At 37.7% G+C, this 21,051-nt stretch overlaps 1 protein-coding gene across 14 annotated transcripts in view; it reads right to left on the reverse strand.

Moving 5' to 3' along the window:
- Positions 1 to 294: 294 nt before the first annotated feature.
- CSNK1G3 (casein kinase 1 gamma 3) overlaps positions 295 to 21,051 on the reverse strand; it is a 108,471-nt gene continuing 87,714 nt past the window's right edge. For 10 of the 14 annotated variants that reach the window (XM_055301809.1, XM_055301801.1, XM_055301804.1 and 7 more), the window contains 3 exons: positions 12,262 to 12,368; positions 11,723 to 11,746; positions 295 to 2,786 (listed from right to left, as the gene is read on the reverse strand). In XM_055301809.1, coding sequence (XP_055157784.1) covers positions 2,732 to 2,786; positions 11,723 to 11,746; positions 12,262 to 12,368 — 186 coding nt within the window. In that variant the 3' untranslated portion in view covers positions 295 to 2,731. The remainder of the gene's footprint in view (positions 2,787 to 11,722; positions 11,747 to 12,261; positions 12,369 to 21,051) is intronic. The other 4 variants (XM_055301811.1, XM_055301810.1, XM_055301815.1 and 1 more) reach the window with 1 other exon arrangement.

Consider the following 21,051-nt stretch of genomic DNA (forward strand, 5'->3'; position numbering starts at 1 on the left):
TTTTAATTAATTGCTCTATTAAATGCTTCAGGGAAGTGTAAGGCTTTTTCTTGAACTTGGATTAAAGAAAGCTCAGATACTTCCTGGTGTGTACTCCTTACCATGGGGGCTCCAACAAAGCAAAATCCAAACAGAAACACAAAACATAAACGCATACTCCTTGGGCTCTGCTTCTCACATAAACAAACCTAAGTGAACCAGATTTTTAAAATTCCTGCCTTACATTATTACATTCCTGCCTTACATTATTACAAGTAGCATCACTTTACCCATGATTAGAGGAAGGGGGGAAAGCAAGTTTAAAAAAACTACCTTTATTTTTTATTTCTTTTTCAGTTACATACTTTTAAACAGGGATGTGTTTCATTATTCAGACATTCAGGCAATGTTGACTTCATTAGTGTTGACAGAAAAGAAGCATAAAAATGCAAAACATTGTTGACTTAACCTGAACATACCTGCATTACCTATTATTGACCAGTTTGTGTTGCCAAAAGACTTATTCCTTGGCATTAAAATGGAGCACTTAAAAATATTGCTAAAAAGCAAATGTCTACACACTGGTCTTTGCAGCAAATAAGGGTATTTATACTTTTAAAATATTTTAAGTCCATAATTGGATTAATATACACACCTTCTTATGTATAAGGAGTTCAGATCATATAAACACTGTACAGTCCAAAAACCCTACTGAGAATAAAACTAAATAGGCTTATGATAAGAAATACAGATATCGCATGTATTTACAAATATCATAGACACACAAATTTGGTCAAATACTGTAAAGAAAGAAGTGGTTTCACATTATAATGGCCAAAACATCCATCTACCTTGCTCAAGGCAAACAAAAATAAAAACTCAGTATGTAACTCCTGTCGTTTAAGATCATGACAGTATACAAACAGAATGGGAAACTGTTGACCAAATTATACAACAAATGTCTTCTAGGCTGAGTGTGGACCTTTAAAATCTAGAACTTGAAAAGATCATTCAGACGATTCAGAGCGACAATGATAAACAATGTCCTGATCTGCAGTATTCATATGGGAGCCTAATTTATCAAAAACAACACACTGAACTTTTGGCTAATAAGAAAAATAAATTACAAAGTACAATTAAATTCCTGTAAATGCAAAAATGAAGTCAAAAATGTAATTTATTTACTTTAATTACACATTTTAAATGTTACCTTGAGACAATAAAAATAAATAAGCATGCCTGAAGGCATGTACTGAAAGACAAAGAAAGGGCTGTGTGGAAAGAGTAAGTAACCTTATAAATGAAAGGTGAATATGAGATTTGAAAAACATCATTCTCTTCCTAGCCAGTCTTTTTGTTGTAACTCTTCTTGAATATTCTGACTAGTAGTAGAATGTGACCAAAGTACACCTGTGTCTTTATGGCTTAAAACAAAGCATACTGAAAAAATGGAATGGGTTTCCTTTTTTACAGAACTGTTACTTTGTTCATATGCAGGCACTTCAAAAGACTATGGAGGCAAAGCACCTGACCCATCCTTTCCAAAATAGTTTTCGATCATCAAAATTATACTAAAAAGTAGGAAATTCCAGAGAACCAGCAAAGTTGAATACAAGAGACTAATGTGCACGGGGGCAGGGGGGTGGGGGAGGTGGGAGGTGGGCATTACAGTAACCCAGTTTTTATTACTGGGGGGTGGGGGTGAGGGGTCCTTTATTTTATCAAAAAGCAAATAATTAATAAACAGACACCACTGCATGGCACATCCAAAATTTTCTGCTTAAGGGAGAATGTAATCATTCAGCAGTAGGTTTCAGTGAGATGTCCTCAGACTTCAACCTTATACATTGCAATGAGATTCACATTTATTTCTTCTCCTTAGTGTATTAAAAAAAAAAACTCCAACATATTTCATTTCTCAAAGTATTCATTTCTTGCTGTCTAACATACATTATTATCTGGAAGCATAAAGTTACATTATACAAATATTTTGTGGGTATTTTTTTGTTTTTTTGTTTTTTTTTTTTTAAAAGCGCTTTTGCCACTTCAGCAACACTGTACTTCACATGGTGGTGCAACAAAAGCAGAGCTCCTATTTACCACACTAACTTGTGATTCATTTTACCACCGCCATCTGCCAAACCCATAGAGCTTTTTCCTCAGTACCTCTGGGCAGTGACTGTACCACGATTTCACAGAGAGAATGTTAATATGACTCATGAATAGCAGTACCATCAGTAATGCTGAAGTCAATGCAGATGTCACACAAAAAATCAACTTCTCATAAAATAACTTCTTTTACATATTTGGGCAACTGCGTCTTCTCTGTTGCATTATCCACTGGGGAGAAAAATCCTGCTTGATTCTGCTCTTATAGAAATTATAAAAAAAAAAAAACAGATTAGGCATATCTAACTGTTTGACACTGAAGATACTGTACTGCTTTCTACAACAGGAGGAGAGCTTCTGAAAAATGTCCTTAGGACTGCATCCATCAGTACCACCTCCTTGGTCCATTCCATTCATTGATGGGCAAAGCACTCATGTTTTGACAAAACTTTAAAGCTTCCATAAAAGTTAAATTAGAAAAAAAAAGAATGTAAGACAACCACAAAATGAAGTATGAAAGTATGACATTTTGTTTCTAAGAGTGAGTCCTTGAAAATATATGTGGTCACTACAGAGATGATTTTAATCACAAGACAGCAGATGAACACGTAAGTAACTCCCCATGATCTGTCTGTGTCCAGAGTCATTTGTGACGCTGTATGGTTTTCCTTTTCCTTCGTTTGAAAAAACAGCAGCACCTGCAGATGGAGGGAAACACTTCTTGTATTATAAAGGTACTAAAGGGTCAAAAAGTAAAGGCTGAGTTTAGCATATTAATGTAAATGGTCATAAAAAGCAATAGCTAATGCAAGATACACAGTGAACATGCCCATGAAGCATATATATTAGTGAACCTATGGCAGAGTTATTACTGTTTCATCAACGTGCCTTTTAGGAATAGAGCCAGACTATGCAATGTTACAAGGAGCCACTAAATTGAAAAGGCTTTGCACCAAGACTGAGAAGCTATGGAATTCTGAATGCTCACTGACCCACCATATTTTATTTTGAATACTCATTAACCTCTGACAATGAGTGGCATGCTTTTATAAAAGTCATCTTATGCATTCTCTCCCTTTATTCCTCATATCTGTATATGATTGTGAAAGCCACTGTTAGAAAAGTAATAATGATCCTAATACTGAGGATTTTATTTTCACCAAGAATCAGATTCCAAAAATCTCTTTTTAGAAAAAGCCCAGATATACTCTTCAACAAACATTTTCTGCCACATTTACAAACTGGAAGAGAGAAAATACATTAACCAGCATAGTACTCTTTAATTCTCTAAGGGTTAACATGTCAAACTTACCCTAAGTTAATTAAGCAAAAACCATGCTTAACATTTAAAATAGCATAATCAAGGTGATTCAGTTTTGTAGTCTATGAGGGAAGAGCATATTGAGTTTCATTTCCAAGTAAAAAAAATCTAGAGATGATCACTCAGAGACCTGGTTTTTTCCATAGTAAGTTTTCCTAGTCATGAGGAGACGTAGCACAGGTAACACGTGAAAAGCAATGCTAAGGCTGATGCAAACTCATAGTTAGAAGAGAATCATTGAGTAAAAACTAACAAAAAAAGAAATACACGTATGCACATAAATATTCTAAAAGTCTGACATTCCCTCAAATAAAGATCTGGCTCTTTTCCCCTTCCACACTTAAAGGAAAATCCATCTATTAGAATATCAAGAAGACAGGTGACACACAGAGGTTCTCCCCCCCCCCCATTGAAGTCTAGGGTGTGTGCATATGTAAATATCTAAATCCTGTTTTGTAATTAAATTTAAATTGAGTCACGCAGTGGTTCAATCAACAAAATACTGCCAATTCAAAGCTCATATAGAATGAGACCTTATAAAGATGTTCCTCTAATTCTTACCAGCCCACCTGCATAAAAGGATAGTAAATGAATAAATTTCAAGCTAAGCAAAATGAAGACCACCTAGCTTGAAGCGTGCTATCCAGCAAAAGATTGTGGAAGATGAAGTAATTGCTAGATATCTTGTATATCTTTCTGTGAAAGAAATGTAAACAGAAACCCATACTGTTCAGCTAAATTATACAATCTCTCCACCCACATTGTTAGTCAAAAATAATTTCAGACCATTTACTGTGATTTATGCCCTATGAAATCACTATGGGGCATTTGGCATAAAACCAAAATACATGATTGGATTTTTTTTAACTTCATTCAAATAGCACACGATTAGACCATGGAGTATGAATTATTTAAACCTGTATACGTTAGCTGGTACAGACTCAACTGGAAATAATGTGCAGTTATGAATCTTTAAGAATTTTACTCTTACTGAGGTGACCACCAGAGAAACCAGAAAGAAATTACCCGATCAAAGGCCTCGAAAAGAGCTACCTCTGTAAAAGAAGACTCTAGGTACAAGAGATTTTTCCTGGATTTATAAAAATAAGTGAACTTTATTTGTAACTGTCAGCTACCTAAATACTTTCTCAACTCTGTTATATAAATTTTCTAAGATAACACAATGAAACAAAAGATTATTTAACTCAGATTCTAAGAGATGATAACCATTATTTAAAAAAACTTTCAGTAAAAGACTTAGAAAAGTCATAAAATGTTCATATTGTAAAAAAGTTTTTTAATTGGTATTTAGAAGAAAGATCAAATATTTAGAATATCAAGAATATGATCACACAAATACATTTCAATGGAAATGTATTATTCAATAGCATTCTATTAATAATGCTCACTGTTCCCAAATACTGTCATTTATTTGTCTTTTCAAACTACAAGTTTTAAAAATTCTTCTGACGAAAAGTATTTTAGTGTTTATTAAAAAAGATTTCCGGGATCCCTGGGTGGCCCAGTGGTTTGGCGCCTGCCTTTGGCCCAGGGCGCGATCCTGGAGACCCGGGATCGAATCCCACGTCGGGCTCCCGGTGCATGGAGCCTGCTTCTCCCTCTGCCTGTGTCTCTGCCTCTCTCTCTCTCTGTGACTATCATAAATAAATAAAAAAAAAAATTAAAAAAAAATTTTAAAAAGATTTCCATAAAAGCGTTTTGGAACAGATAATTTAATGTAATTCATGTTTTTGATCAACAAGTTCCAGATTTTCCACACTTGTATTGGCAATTCACCTTGTCTGACTTATTTTTCTAGTACCATCAATTTGCCTTCCAACTTAAGACAGCCAAGTCCTTCCTATTTTTAAGGTCCTCTTCCCTTTAATTATGTATTATTTAACACAGAAAACCAGCCCAAGCATTTACTTGAGACTAAATAAAATTTTCAAATAAATCATAACCATATAGACCTTTTAAACTGAAACTCAATCTAAAAAAAGATCTATTTGTTAGAAATAAATTCCTCCAAATAGAGTAAGTACATACACCCTTGAAATGGATTTGCCCTGGAAGACAACATGCTATTAAACTGACTACCACCAGGGGGCAGCATTACTTTATTCACTAGGAATGTATCTAAATAAAGAGGAGATGCTCTCAAAATAGAAGATAGTTATAAAAGAAGAGAATGATATTTAACTTGTGGCTAGTTTCTTAAAACATACCAAAACAGCTGATTTACAGTCTTTGTGATTAAGAAATTAGGTCTCATATCAGTTGCCTTCTATCTAAAACTGTTGCTCCCACACGGCCACTCCGACATGGCCATTTTACTCTCTCTGTCCTCAGCACTAATCTGAATTTATGTTATTTACTTACTGATTATCTGCCTCCACATAGAATGCAAGCCCACAGATACATCCCACAGTTGGTACTCATGTAATATGTACTGAATAAGTGAATGACTTGCCCTATAAATGCCAGTCATGGACTAAGAACCTAGTGAAAATTCTACGGCATGTTCTAAAACTAGAGTCCTTACCCCTGGCCCACAGCCCTAATGAAATCTCACAAACTGCAGATTTTAGCGCCTGTGGAAGCTTTCCTGGAGAAAAGTTGTTTGCACCAGATTCTTAGGATTCTAAACCCAAGAAGCACTGCTCTGCCTACACGCCTAGCCAGGCCTCCCCTCCGGCTGCTCCATTTCCAAGGGGTCCTCATCCCAGAAGCTATGAGGTGAGCACTGGAGATACTAAGCGTCCACTGTGCCATCAACTTACATGAATGCAGGTAAATGTGTAAAAAGAAACAATGTAATTTTAACACTAGGGGCAAGTCAAAGGGGAAAAAAGTTATTAGTAACAGTAATTGCAAATGATAGCTAATAGTGCAGAAATTAGCACTGCCGAAGTTCCCGCAGGTAAGGTGAGCAAGTTACTTTGATCACTACATTTCACTAACTGGTCTTAGAAAATTATCCACATCTTTAAAATGTTTAAGCACGTTTTTCTCCATGCTGCTCAGTGGCAACATTTTCTCCTACATTAGTCCTTACCTCTTTTGAAGCCTCTTCAGATCTAGACTACTGACAGCCCTGGGGAAACAGATTAAGTTTACAGGACATTTAAATCATGTTCTTGTCAATGCTCCTCCTCCTCTTGGCTCTTTTGTGATTATGCCTCTATGGCTCCAGTACGCCAATATGCTCTCACAAGGCAGATGCACACTCCTGACATAATTCCGCAGCTAGCCTAAAAGCCCTGGAGCCACAGCTCTATTCTTATTTAAATTCTTTGGAAATAAATGCTAAATCATGTTTCTGATGAACTTGAGGAGTGGCACCATAAATACTCTTTAGGCAGTCAACAGGAAATCATAATGGATCAAAGTCCTCAAATACGTAGAAAACATACAGGAGAAGGGATGAGGCTTTGCTGGTGATACTGCACCATTTCTCCTTCATTTGTCGCCTTTTCCTGCCTTGAGGATCTGTCTTCCTGGATGCATGGCACAGACTTCCTTCTCACACAGCTACCTGAAACTGCCGCATGAATCTCCGTCTGCATCTGAAGCTCCTGTCTATCCTTTCTGCAATGACTCACTGGCTCCACCATCAGGTGACAGACTGTTGGGTACCTGCCTGGCCAGACCTATGTAGGACCCCAGAGCCTGGCCTCTCCTTATCTGCAGAGTATACAGAAAACAGCTTTTTAGAGATCTATATTTAATTCTCTGACAAAGGATTTTGCATCCTTCAAATCTATACAAGAAATGTAACTTAAGATTTCTGAATCCCTTGGTGTAAAACATGAAGAGCTGATCAGGTAAGCAAAAAAAGTTTAGATAGAAGCCCAAGGTCATCGACATAACTAACTACTCTAACTGGGAACCTGCAGATCCATCCTTATCTTTAATTTCTTCCTCTCCATCCACATGCAATTAGTCTCTCAAGTCCAAATGACTTTCAAAGTTGTCCCATCCTCTCATGCTGGCTTACTTCCGAACTTCTTGTCTCTGCCACTGCTAAGAGCCTCTTAACAGACGTCCAGGCTAAGTGTCCTCCTTCCTCTCTGCAATGTGCCATCCAAACCGGCCCTCGCACAGAGATGGCCTTGCCTTCTGCCTTTTACATTTCACCAATGGTTCTCCTTGGTCTAAGGCATTAGGTCCACACAGTTCTTACAGTTTGGTTCCAATCTATTTCCACTCTTCCCTTAGTCTCATTTTACATCAAGCTGCCTCTCGAGGGAGAGAGGGAGAAGGATGGACTGATTTTATGTAATCTAAGGAACCCCAGGAATAGACATAAGCCTCAAAAGTGCTGCCAAACTAATTTTTGTAAGGCTCAATATGATTATACCATTTCTTGGCTTAAAATCCACAGCATGCTTTCTGTGTTGAGAATGGATCATGCCACCCCCCCCCCCCCAAGCAACCTGGCTAGTAAGGCACTTTGAGATTAGCCACTCAGATAATCTCAGCTCCTGCTGGGATGCATTTGTGCTTACTATACATGAATAGGTTACTCCTTGGACTTGCCCCATTCTTTCCTTGCTCCACATGCTGCTCAGCTACTTCTCTCTGACTCCTGCACTCAACCCTTTGCCAAACCTACTCATCTTCCAGAAAAAAAGTAAATGTGCCCTTACCCGTGAAGATGCCTTTGGTCTTCCAGCTGGAAGAGCACATGCCAGTCTCTTAAATCTGGTAACACTCTATCCTAGAAGCTAATCCTGTAATACCTACTATTAGATCAGTAATTCTCAGTCGTGGTTGCTCCTTAGAATCAGCTTACAAGCTTTTTAAAAATACTGTCAACCAGGGGCATCTGGGTGACTCACTCAGGTAAGCATCTGCCTTCAGCTCAGGTCATGATCCCAGGGCCTGGGATGGAGTCCCACATTAGGCTCCCTGCTCAGCTGGGAGTCTGCTTCTTCTCTCCCTCTGCCCTTACTCCCCACTTGTGTTCTGTCTCTCTAATAAATAAAGTCTTTACAAAAAAATACTGTCAACCAGATCCTCATCACAGAAGAATTAATTCAAAAACTCTGATAGTGTAACCTAAGCGTTCACATAGTTCTGAAACTCCCCAGATGTTTGTGATTCGAAGCAAGGACTGAGGACGACTAGGTGAAAATTACTGGTGTATCTCCTACCTTTTCTAAGGGAACATAAGGGCCTTGACTTATCTTTGTAATCACCATGCTAGCAAACACACAGTAAATGCTGGAAAAGGGATAGAAATAATAAGAGAAATAATGGTGAAAAAAGATAATTACATACTCCTTAAAAACTCAGTAACTAAACCAAAGGAAACTTTGGTTTTCCCAAATTCCTGGAAGGAATGATGAGGGTGCTATCACTTTATCACCTGTCTTGAAAAAAAAATTCTCAGCCACAGTGAAGAAGGCAACATCTCATTACTAATGAATAAGCCATTATATGCAGGGCAACAGAATATTTTCCATCATCACTTGGAAATCATATATGGAACCCTATAATGTACTGTTCTAGGAACCCTGAGCCTCTAAAATGCCCAACTTACATTATAATTAATGGGGTGGGGTGAAAGGGGCCTCCGCCAATCACAGTTAAGAAGAGAGGGAGGTGGAAATTTGAAAAGGAATTCTCGGCAGGTTCCTACCAACCTATAAAATGGTGGGAAAACAGAAGCATAAGATGCAATTTAGGAAAAAAACACATTCACAGTCCCTCACCACAGACTAAGAAGGTATGAGGAATGCAAAAACAAACTCACAAGAATGTGAGAGTCACTTGATTAAAGAGAAATCAAATGTGACAGGTTGCAAGTTTTTAACCAGTGAGGAGGCAGGGAAGTTCGGAGGATTTCTGTAATCCATTTGCACTCAAGCTTTATCGAAATTATGGGTTGCTCTCCATTTTTAAAAAAAATAACAGCTCTATTAAAATGTAATTCCAATTATTATCAAATTAACACTTTTAAAGTATACAATTCAGGAGTTTTTAATATATTCAAAGAGTTCTGCATCCATCACCACTATCAAACTTGAAACCATTTCCATTGCCCCCAAAAGAAATGACATAATCTAACCTACTAGCAACCCCTCCCACCCTCCTTTCCCTGCCCTAGGCAATCATTGCATTTTTCTTTCTATATTGGCCTATTCTGGATATTGCACATAATCAAAATCATAGAACATGTGGCCTTTTGTGCCTGGCTTCCTTCACTTAGCATCATCATATTTTCTATTTCATTATTTTACACTGTCAACTAATACTCCCACTATACAGATACACCACATTATTTAGTCCTAATTATTTAGTAATAACTCACTGAGGCATAGTGCATTGGGCACTGTGGATCTGAAGATAAGAGAGGCCTGGCTTTCAAGAAATTCAAGAAGTTTCACAGAGAGAGAGCTAACAAGAACAACATACCAGCAGCAGACATAAGGAACCCAGGGAATACAGTGTTCAGAAGGGAAAACGAAGCAGGGCAAGATGGGCAGGGGTCGAACTATGAGAGGTATAAAGGGCCTTGGGCCCTGCCAAGGAACGTGGACTCAAGGCTACAGGCCATCGACGACCTTTCCTTCGAAGCCTTTCCCACCACACTTGCTTTTTTCTCATCTTCCAACACGTATGGATAGAAACCCAAACACACAACATATATACACCCACACTCATCCCAACTAAAGAAATGACTACACCATTCTATGAAGCTACCTCCACAAGGCATCCCCTGACCACCCTGTCCGTAAGTAACCTTGTTCCCATAAGCTCTCACAGGTTATTTTATACCTTTTCATGGTAGTTATCAGATACAAATTATTAATGTGTGCTAAAACACCACAATCTGCCTTGCTAGGGTGTCATCTACTTAAGGGCAAGGACAGGTTCAGATTATTTCTAAAATCCAAATGTACAATTGATGACTGAATAAATGGGAAAAGGTAATCGATCTGGCTAAAAAGCAGGTGTCTCAGATGAAGTGGACAGTGAACAGCCAGTCTCAGTGAAGAGTGTGGGCGTACAAGTAAAAACAGGAGACATGGCTGAGGAGAACAACAATGGGAGAGGTCACTGGCAGCTGGAAGCGGAAATATAAAGAGGGTAGGGATAGCTACTGAATACTGCCATGGGCAAGACAAAAAAGCAGTGCATTATCACAGTTAATATCCTCAACTATCTATGAAGCAGATAATATGTGCCTCATTCTATAGAGAAAGAAACAAGCATGAGATGAGCAGGTAATTCTAAGTGGCAGGAGCAGGATTCTACAACCCATGTTCAACTGTACAGGATATGCGTTTTCCAATCTGCCACACCACTTCTGTAACTCCACTTGGGAATATATCAGCAAACATCAACTGCTGTTTTCGTTCTTGATGTAAAAATGCACAAGTACATAGCTGATTAATTATATCTTCAAATCCACTAAGTCACACTGGCAATAAATTCCATAGTCAAAAGTGATAAAAATAGAAACTTGATTACTGATCTTTAAAAAGAAATATCCACAACTAAAATCTCCCTATCTTGCAACCAGCAAATAAGAATTATTTGGGAATTTGTGTAAAGTTCTTTTTGGATAGGAGTAGAATGTTCAAAGTTTATTAATCTAAGCAACTTTCTTTATTCACTCCCAGGCTCACTCAAGATTTGTCCTGAAACTGAGAGGAACATATTAAATGTGGCATTAAAGTACAGGCAAATACAGGAGAAGAGTTTAAATTCAACATAACTTGACTTAATAGGAATTTTTTTTCATAATATCTGCAATTGGCAAGAACTATTTAGATGAGGACTTCCATAATACTGTCTCACTATAATCATAAATTTATTTAGTGTATCCCATGTGTATTCAATGGCAATACAATTAGTAAATGAAACACTCTTAGTGATACTATTGGGGTGGAAGTGAAGGATATGCTATGTGTGCTTAATAATTACCAACAGGAAAAAAGAGAGCTTGAAACTCAAAATCTTCCCTTTCCATTTAAAATAGCAAATAAAGCCTCTGTGTTACAAAACAAATGCACAAGCACAAGCAGAGTGGATGTTATTGACTACTCAATTAAAAGTGCCCCCAAATCGATGTCACTTGAAGCAAAAAAAAAAAAAAGTTGCAGCAGGCAAAAGAGCTCCTCAAACAATTATTTCTTGCTTTTTAGACCTAATGTAAATGACACCAAATATTTTTGAACAACTTTGACCAATTGTAATTTCTATGTTCAAAGATATGTTTTTTAAAAATGCAAAATGATGCTAATCTTTGAAATTACAGTCCAGGGAGCTATTTCTGCCTGCCTACACTTGAAAACTCACCACATGTTCAACACTTTCTGGCAGCTATACACACACACACACACAAAAACAAAAACAAGGAAAAAGAGAGAGAGGGAGAAAGGTCATCAGAAATAGCCCACATTGAAATTTTCACATTGTTTTTCATGCTTAATTTTTTTCCAAGCAGTATTATCATTTACATTCACAGGAAAACTACTTTAAAACTAATATGAACACATGCAGCATACTATAAAATTAATATTTATTCTTATGCTTACAGCATAAGAGCATCTACCCTATAGAAATAATTTCCATGCATCAATACTCCTAAAAATAAAAAGCCAAAAATATGCTATTAATTCTAAGAAATTGACCATAGTTTTTAAATATTTTATAAAATATTTACTGGAATAGCATTATTTTAAACTCAGTGATTAAAATAAATAAAAATATCACTTGTTTTGCATGCACCTATTCCCTGAAAAAAATTTCCTAGAAAAATTGTACATGACTATAAATTTCTAACATGCACAGTTGAAGCACAGAAAAGTACTAAAAGAAGTAAAGCAAATACATACTTGGTTTCATCCATCACTTCTACTTCCGTAGGGGCTGTAATGGGTGCATTGGAACGTCCTGCAGTGGGGTCATCTGTGTTTAACTCTCCATTTGTAGAGCTTACAACCTGTCGAAAAGAAGAAGAAGGAAAAAAATATATATATATATGTATACACATACACACAAAGTAACAAGTTATATGATAATAAAAACTAAGGCTAAGGTATTTCAATTAGAAAGTTAATATGAAGAACATAAAACAATTAGTATGTAGTTGAGCTGTTCATAACTGAATATAGTAATAAGTCTAATATTTTATTAAAATTCAAGGCCATCTAATATTTGCTTTTTGACATACTTCCTTTCTATCTTGAAATTTGTCTTGTCTCTTTCCCTCTGATTTGTAAGACTAACTCCTACACTTGGGTCTGAATCAGCAACCCCAGATGTGCCCATGTCCACTAGCATCTTGCTAATCACAAATTATTTCCTTCGTAAACTTCAGTATTGCTCCTTCTAATAGATCTTTCATTTCAGTGTGTAACGACACTTGGGTGTCTCTTGCATACTGCCAATTCATCTACCCAGGTGTTCACCCCCCAGATCCAGGAGTCACTGCGAATCCTCTCTTTGACTGAAACCTCGCATCTCATCCATCAGGGAGGCCTGTTAAATTCTCCCCAAAACACATCCCCAATCTAATCAGTTCTCCCCACCTCTATTACTATCAGGACTTTAGTTCAAGCCACCATGATCTCTTATGTGAAGAAGAGCAACAAGCTATTAACTGGTCTCTTTTTACCTATCCCCACCCTCCATTAATGTACTGTCTATACAACAATCAGAGTGCTCATTTGAAGACAGAAATTAGATCATGTATAATTAACCTGCTTAAATTAAATCTCTTCAAGTACCAACTTCCTATTTCACTTAAAATAAAGATTTGTATTCTTTACCCTAATTTACAAAGCCCCACAACATCTGAATCCTGCCTACCTCTCTGATCTCATACTACTTTCCCTCTTATTCACTAGCCTCCATCCAGTATGTCAAACTTATTCCCACCTTAAGGCTTTGGCATTATCTATTTTTGATGCCTTCCTGCTTATTGGCCATATTCTCATCTCTCAGATTCTTAGAGAACATCCCTAAAACAGCCCTTTTCTATCATACAATCTAAGACTTCCATACAGACACACTATGTCATGTTATACTCTACTATTAACTCTGTATAGCATTTATCCAGATAGATATTTTTCGGATTATGTTTCTTGACACCCATTCCCACTGCCTCCTGCTCCATGACAGCAAAAACTTTGTCCTGTTGCTCACTATATCTCCCCACTACACCTAGCACAGAACAATCAATAAATATTTGTTGAAATAAATAAACGCATGCATGAATGAAATCCTAAAACAAAATAAAAATCATAGCAAAATTCCCACATTCTCCCAAATCCTCTTGGTCCTATAGTCACCTTTATAGGACTTATTTCTTGCTTTCCCCTCAGCTTCTTCAAAACAATAGTCTTAACTTACCACTTCCATTTTTATAAAATTTTCCACTCATTTATTCCTTAACTCCTTGCAATCTATACTCTATAGCTACATCAGATTTCTAGTAAGAGTACTCTCGCAGGTTACCAATGACTCCTAGAAAAATATATTTGGTGGCCTTTGCTCCGTCCTCATTTTCCTATACATTTCTGTATCACTTAGCACTAGCTGATACACTGGAGTAGATGGGTCCAGAAACAAAACCTGGCTTTAACATTCACATAGTGACCTGGGAAAGATAGCTCATCATGCTAAACCACAGGGTTCTCAGACATGAAACGGGAAACAACAGTATCCATTTAACAAAATTGATAGGAAGAAATGGAATCAATGCGTAAAGGGCAGTGACAGGCATATTTTAAGAGCTCCATGAATGGCGGCCCTCAGCCAGTTTGCCAGCATTTGTGGCTTCAGCCACAACCACAAAGTAAAGGACTCACTGAGCGCAACTGCTTGCCCACAAGTTCACTTACACCACATGTGGTACCTCAAATGCAGTATTTCCAAAATGAAATTTCTCATACTCCTCTTAAATGGGTCACTCCTCCTATCTAGGGTTCCAATTTTTAGTAAACCCTACCTTCTTCTCAGACCTCCAGGCTCAAAATACCAATCACTTCTGCTGCTTCCCCTATCAGAGCTTGTTATAAGGGGGAAAACATGCTAATATATCAAAGGCCTGAAAAAAAAAAAAAAAAAAAAAAACAAAGGCCTGGACAGCAGACTGACAGCTGACTACCAGATTTAATTAACAGGGTCCATTTACAGAGAGGCCCATTTTACTGAAACTTAACTAATTCTCGGGTTCTTACCGAGACCACAATGTGACAGGCACTATTCCAGGAACTTGGAAAACACAAGAAAAACACCCTTGCCCTCCTCAACCTGATAGTCCAGGGCATAGCAACAGGCCTCTCGCCCTCACAACTCCCAGAGAAGTCACTAGAAGTCAACCAACAAACCTAGATGAATAGAGGATTATGGAGGCTGAGTTTCCTGTATGGTATATAGACCAAGTACTTAGAAACGAACACTGCATTTGTGCCCACAGCTGAAAACACACAAAAATGCCTTGATCATTGTTAGTGACAACCAACTGAAGGAGAGGAATACCCCTGTGCCTCAGTCTGCCACTCTGCTCTGGGGCACCCACTTCTTTCTTTCTGGCATTCTATTGAGCTCCATGTCAATTTTTTCTCTTTATTTCTCCCTCTTTCTGAAAACATTCAACAATCATTATTTGTTCTAATTATCAAACATAATTTGGTTCTTTATTCTTAATTTTTAAGATGTCAAAGCTCCTAGGCTGAACTGGAAAAGAAAGCAGGATTCTTATCTTATACTTTTGTATTCGCCACTATCTGTAATTAGCAGAATGCCTTGCGTGCAGAAGATAAACAGTTTACTCTACAATTTCCATTGCTCTTCCCTCAACATCATATTCACAGGTTTCTTTTCCTCCTTTGTGTTCACTGGCCTAAGACAGCTGGAGGGCACACATCTCAAATTACAGGCAGCTCCTCGAATGTGTCCTCCCTTCCTTTAAACAGTATCATTGAAAACTGATAACTCAGATAGTCTAAATTTCCAGCAAGAGCAACTGTATGAACATGGTAATTATATGACTTACTTCAGTTCACACAAAGTCATGCCTGACTTTAAAAAGCTTTTAGAGAAATGTTTCAATCTCATTCCACCTGGTTGACCACAACCAGACAAGAAGGAAATAACATTGTCATTTATATATTTTTTTAATGTAATGTTTTTTTTCCTTTCCCCGATTCCTTAACTCTTTGAGTTAAGGCTAATATCCCAGGCTAAGAATAGAATCAATGTGGTAATAGAGTTCTCCTATAAAAGCAGCCTACTTAACACTGGTGACATGGGTGTATATCAGGGCATTAAATTTGTTTTCATTTAAGGAAATTAGTGTCTTTTTGTAAAGGCATTTTACAAAGAAAAAAACAAAGACATAATATTATAAACAGCCTTTATATCCCTATAAACCTAAATCATCCAATATGCACAAATTATTTTTATAAACCAAATTCTGAAGGATTCCATTTAGGTAACATTTCTAGAATTATAACTTGAAGTAGAACATGGGAGTCTCTGCGATATTAGTGACCATCAGCTGATTTTTGTAATGAAAGTATATCTAAAAGTGACAGCCGCTTTTAGGTTTGCACTTAAAAAAATAAGTCAGTTGTTTTTAGGGTTTTTTCTTGTTTTTCTTAAAGAAGTTTTCTGTGATATTCCTGCTTTAATAAGAAACCTAGTACAGTTCTTATTTTAAGCGGTTACAAAAAAATAAAACAAATAAAAAAGCATCCAGATGTGGCGTTACTACTAGAGTATCCAACTTTAAGAGAAGAGGGTGTGGAAATAGCCTGCAGGTAAGACTAGGAGACAAATGATGGTTCACTTGATGGCTGCCTGCCATATCTAATTCCAAAAGAAGTCATTCTCATAGACTTTTGAGTACAAGGATAACACACAGTATCTTTGTAGTCAATGATTTTATAAGGCAAATTAATTTACTTTCCAAATACAAGGAATTTATATAAATCAGTTGTATTACCACCTTCCTAATTTCTACTGAGTTATTGTAAGGATAATACCACGTGTGCAGCAGAGGTTCACCATCTTCATTAACCAGATCTTCTTCTAACCAATAAATATATTAGACATATTAAAATGTTATATACCTTACTGATGCCCTAAGTTTTCTCCAAAAGCCATCTATAAGAAAGCACACTAATAAATGAAATATTGTTAAGAGTAATTTCCCAAGAGTTTTCTGGATCCATATGCTAAGGTTCACACATACTACATGAAACCAACTTTCTTACATATTCTAAAACCTAGAGCTAGAGTTTTAACTTGATATTCCAACAGATGACTCAAAACCACAGTGACATTCTCACTGATTTTCAGCAAAGATAAGCTAAAATGGATTTTCAGTTTAACGTTCACATATAGAAGTACCAAGCTGAGCACTAGGAGTATTCCAGTTTTTCAAGATGTTACTGTAAAAGAATAAGAAAATAAACCTGTAATGCTCATTTAGCCAAATGAACACCCAGATGAGGCGTTTCTTAAGCTAACCTGACAGAGCTGAGCTGGAAATTATTTACCTGCTAATGGCACACAAACCCTCCTCGCACAAACTATCTTGTACATATTACAGCACCCTGGAAACAGGAGGGAAAGACACAACTGTACTCATCACTGAATTCTCCTATTGGTTAGTACCCATATATTTTCAAAGATGTGAGAGAGAAAAGTGAAGGCAGTGCCTGGCAGTGTTGTAGAAAAGAGGAGTGCTAATGACAAGCACAACGGAGGACTGGGTGAGGTGTAGCACCTACTACTCCTCTGACTTCTAACCAGGCATGTTTCCTTACCATTCTGAAATACATCTGTCTCATTCTGTTCTGCTATCCTCACCTGTATTTGTATGTCTCAAGTTACAGGGACTCAAACAGCAGAGGGTCCAGCACAAGAATTAATGTTAGTCCTTCATTCCCATGCACAGTACCCAGCTGCACAAGACAGTGGCAACATTTGTGGGTCTGCCCTTTCCCCCCAGATGCTCAGACTCAAGTGTTCCTTTAACTGCAACCAGAGGCTGGACAACTAGAGAAGATGTCCAAACGATTGGGACCCACACCACCTCAGAGGAAGCAGTCTTCCAGAAGTGCCCTTAACATCTATCTTCCTCCCTCTGCTAAAAAAAACTGCCTCTCCACGTCCCGGGGCAGGGCTTCTGGGTGGCCAAGAACGCAAGGGAACTGTGCTCCAGCGAAAGGCACAGTCCCCCATGGGATTAGAGATGAGCACTACCAGTTGTCAGCTATGCATTTAAAACCTCATTTTGGGGATCCCTGGGTGGCGCAGCGGTTTGGCGCCTGCCTTTGCCCAGGGCGCGATCCTGGGGACCCGGGATCGAATCCCACGTCGGGCTCCCGGTGCATGGAGCCTGCTTCTCCCTCTGCCTGTGTCTCTGCCTCTCTCTCTCTGTGTGTGACTATCGTAAATAAATAAAAAAAAAAATTTAAAAAAAAAAATAAAAAATAAAACCTCATTTTGGAGATCCTGGCTTGCCAGGCAGAGACACATCATAGAAGGATAAGTGACATTAACCTTCCCCTTGGTCCTGACACCAAACTAAATTCTTCCTTCTAATTATCAGGCAAATCCTCCCATTTCTCTTCATCTTGGCTACCCATCACTTTCCCTCAGCTAGACTTCTGAGAGCTGTGTTCCTGCCTCAGACTCGTTCTCCCTTCAGTCTGGTCTCCAGCAAAAGTCATCCTTAGGAAAAACACTAACAGAGTTACCTCACTTGTCTAATTCTCTTTACGGCTACCCAATATCCTCAAATCAAGTCCAAATTTAATAACGAGACCTGTTAAGTCCTTCACAATTTGCCTGCTGCCTACTTCTCAGTCTCATTTCTACACACACACACACACACACACACACACACACACACACACCAGCTTGACTGGACTGGAGTCCATTGCTCAGGAGGTCTCTCTCTCTCTCCTCTGCCACCTTATGGGTGCTGTCTTCTTGCCTGGGATAGTCCTCTCTAGACCCCTTTCGCCTACTAACTTCTACTGATTCTTCACTTTAAAAACAGGTAAAAAAACAGAATACAAAAAAAGACACCACTATTTCCAGGAAATCTTAACCCACTAAATCCCGGTTAGGTGCTTCTCTACACATTCTCATAGCATGCTATATTTTCTCCACTGACCACATTGACTGTAATTAACCTTCCCCACTAGCTAAAAGTTCCTTGGGGACAGACACCCTATCCTTGTTATTCTTCTTTTATTCAAAGACACCACTACAGTGCCTAGCACTTCCTAGTAGACATGTATATATATATATATATATTTGCTGAATAATGACTGGCCAAGAAACTGAAAGTGCTAGGTCTAAGTTTCTCAGCCATATTTATTACCAAGGATTCTAAAGGCAGCAGAGAAGAACACACCTGGATGCCTTGGGAGCTTTTCCAAAATACATACAAGCTATGAACAAATTCAAAATTAGGTCTTCATATATCTGAATATAATTTTCAATCTCTTGAGTGGAAAAAGTTTATCAAGCATGTAGCAAGATCCTTCCAATCAGTGAATTAACGTAATTACACTAAAGATATAGCATAAAATTAGATAAATTCCAATTTGACAATGCTTTCTTTGGGTAGTACCACTAGACTTCACTTCCCAGAGACTAATCAAGTTTCTTAATCTGAAAAAGAGTCAATTATTCTAGCATTTAGTACTTCATAAGTCCTACCTTCTATGCTCAATACTTTTTAAATTAAATTCTCATGACAAAACCATGAGGTAGAGGTATTATCAATATTTCCATTTTACTGATGAATAATCTAAGGCATAGAATCTAAACTCAATTCGACTCTAGGGTTTGTGCTCTTAAACACAAGGAAATCAACTTGGCAACCTGTGTCCGATATGTAATACATATAGTAATTCTAAGGGGGAAAAAAAAGGAGTTCAAATTTAGACTCTACCAATCAGTTCCTATTAAAAGCACATCTGAAATAATGAATATTTAAGGATCCTTCTGTAAGTCAAAACAACAGGAGATTTCATCTTGCACGTCAACTGGAAGCAGACTGGAATGGCTTTGTGGTGCCATAGTGAGAGCAATGCTGAGTTCCAGGAACACAGGGCAGTGACGGATGAGGGACGAATGCCATAGGCCTCAAACGGCTCATTTGAGGTAACTCCTGATTCTGCTCCCAAATACCCTAAATCTGCACCATATCTATTTATCATCAGACAGCTATCAAGTTACTATGGTAATGTCTTTCATGAGAAACTATTCGATAACAGGACCTTAGTATTTGCTGAAAGCAAGTTGTTAAATTGCCAAATATAGTCTTTGTATCTCCTGCAAAGTCAACACTAGAAACTGTAGCATAGCAATCATCACAAAGAATCTCAAGACAAACTATTCTTACACTTTTGTATTCATAAAAAGGTTTTCTCTTTATCTCTTCCCTTTATCAGACAACGAGAACAACTGAATACAGTTTCCCTTCCTTTGTTCAGAATCAAATGGAGGATTCATTTATTAGAATAATCACATTAGCTTAGATTTTAGTAACTTTTTTTTTTTTAAGATTTTATTTATTTATTCATGAGAGACACAGAGAGAGGCAGAGACATAGACAGAGGGAGAAGCAGGAGTCTAATGTAGGACTTGATCCTGGGACTCCAGGATCACACCCTGGGTCAAAGGCAGACACTCAATCACTGAGCCACCCAGGCATCCCTGGTAACTTTTCTCTCCTCTTCTTATTACTAGTTTTAAACGACAATTTTATTAGTCCAATTATTCAAGTGCCATATTGTAACTTTTCGAACTTTTTAAGTGGGTAGGCTATAAATGAAGTCAATATTTTAGGACGGAACAAGATTGAGGCATGAGCCTACTTACATTGCCAGTCAATTTTTCACAGAGGTCAAACTTGCTTAATGTCCATCGTGTCAGGTTAGTTGATGGTGTAAAATATATTCAGGAAGTCAATGAAAATAATGTAAATTTTTTTCGCTTGTGCATTACTAGAATTCTACTACGTAAAACTGATCGTGTATTGAATATTAGTTGAAGCCGGATGTAGTCTCCGTAGGCAGAGCAGTGTTAAAGGGATGGTGAGAAAGGATGTAAGTGGAAACATCTCTTTGGGAACATACAAAAAAAGAGAACATACAATACTACAGTGATGAGCCAAATCATCAAACTCATTCACCCTGTGATGGTCTGGAGATCCCATGAGCCACCTTTGGGAATCCCACAGGGTAAGAAGAAGCTAAGAAAATACACATTCGTGGTATGACACAGAAGGGGCCAGAAAGCTTTTAATAGTATTGTAACTGCTGCAGATATCAGTGACCACTGAGCAAGACACCTGCTATCATAACATACGAAACTTAGAAACGTGTAAACGTACACAGACAAACATACCATCCAGTTTGTGTTATGAAACTAAATATAACTTGTTCCATTAGCTATTCCAAGGGTATGAATTGGGGTCATAAAAATTGTTTTAAATCTTAAAATTCAGGCACCCTTGCTTCTGAGTCCTCTTCAAATACTTGCATTACACAGGACTGAAAGGTCCACAGACAACAAAGTTCTATAAAAATATTTGGTTACATAATTTAAATTACCTCTAAAATTTAAAGGGTGAGAAAAACATGAGCACC

The sequence above is a fragment of the Nyctereutes procyonoides genome, unplaced genomic scaffold (genome assembly GCF_905146905.1).
Source record: "Nyctereutes procyonoides isolate TBG_1078 unplaced genomic scaffold, NYPRO_anot_genome, whole genome shotgun sequence".
NCBI lineage: Eukaryota > Metazoa > Chordata > Mammalia > Carnivora > Canidae > Nyctereutes > Nyctereutes procyonoides.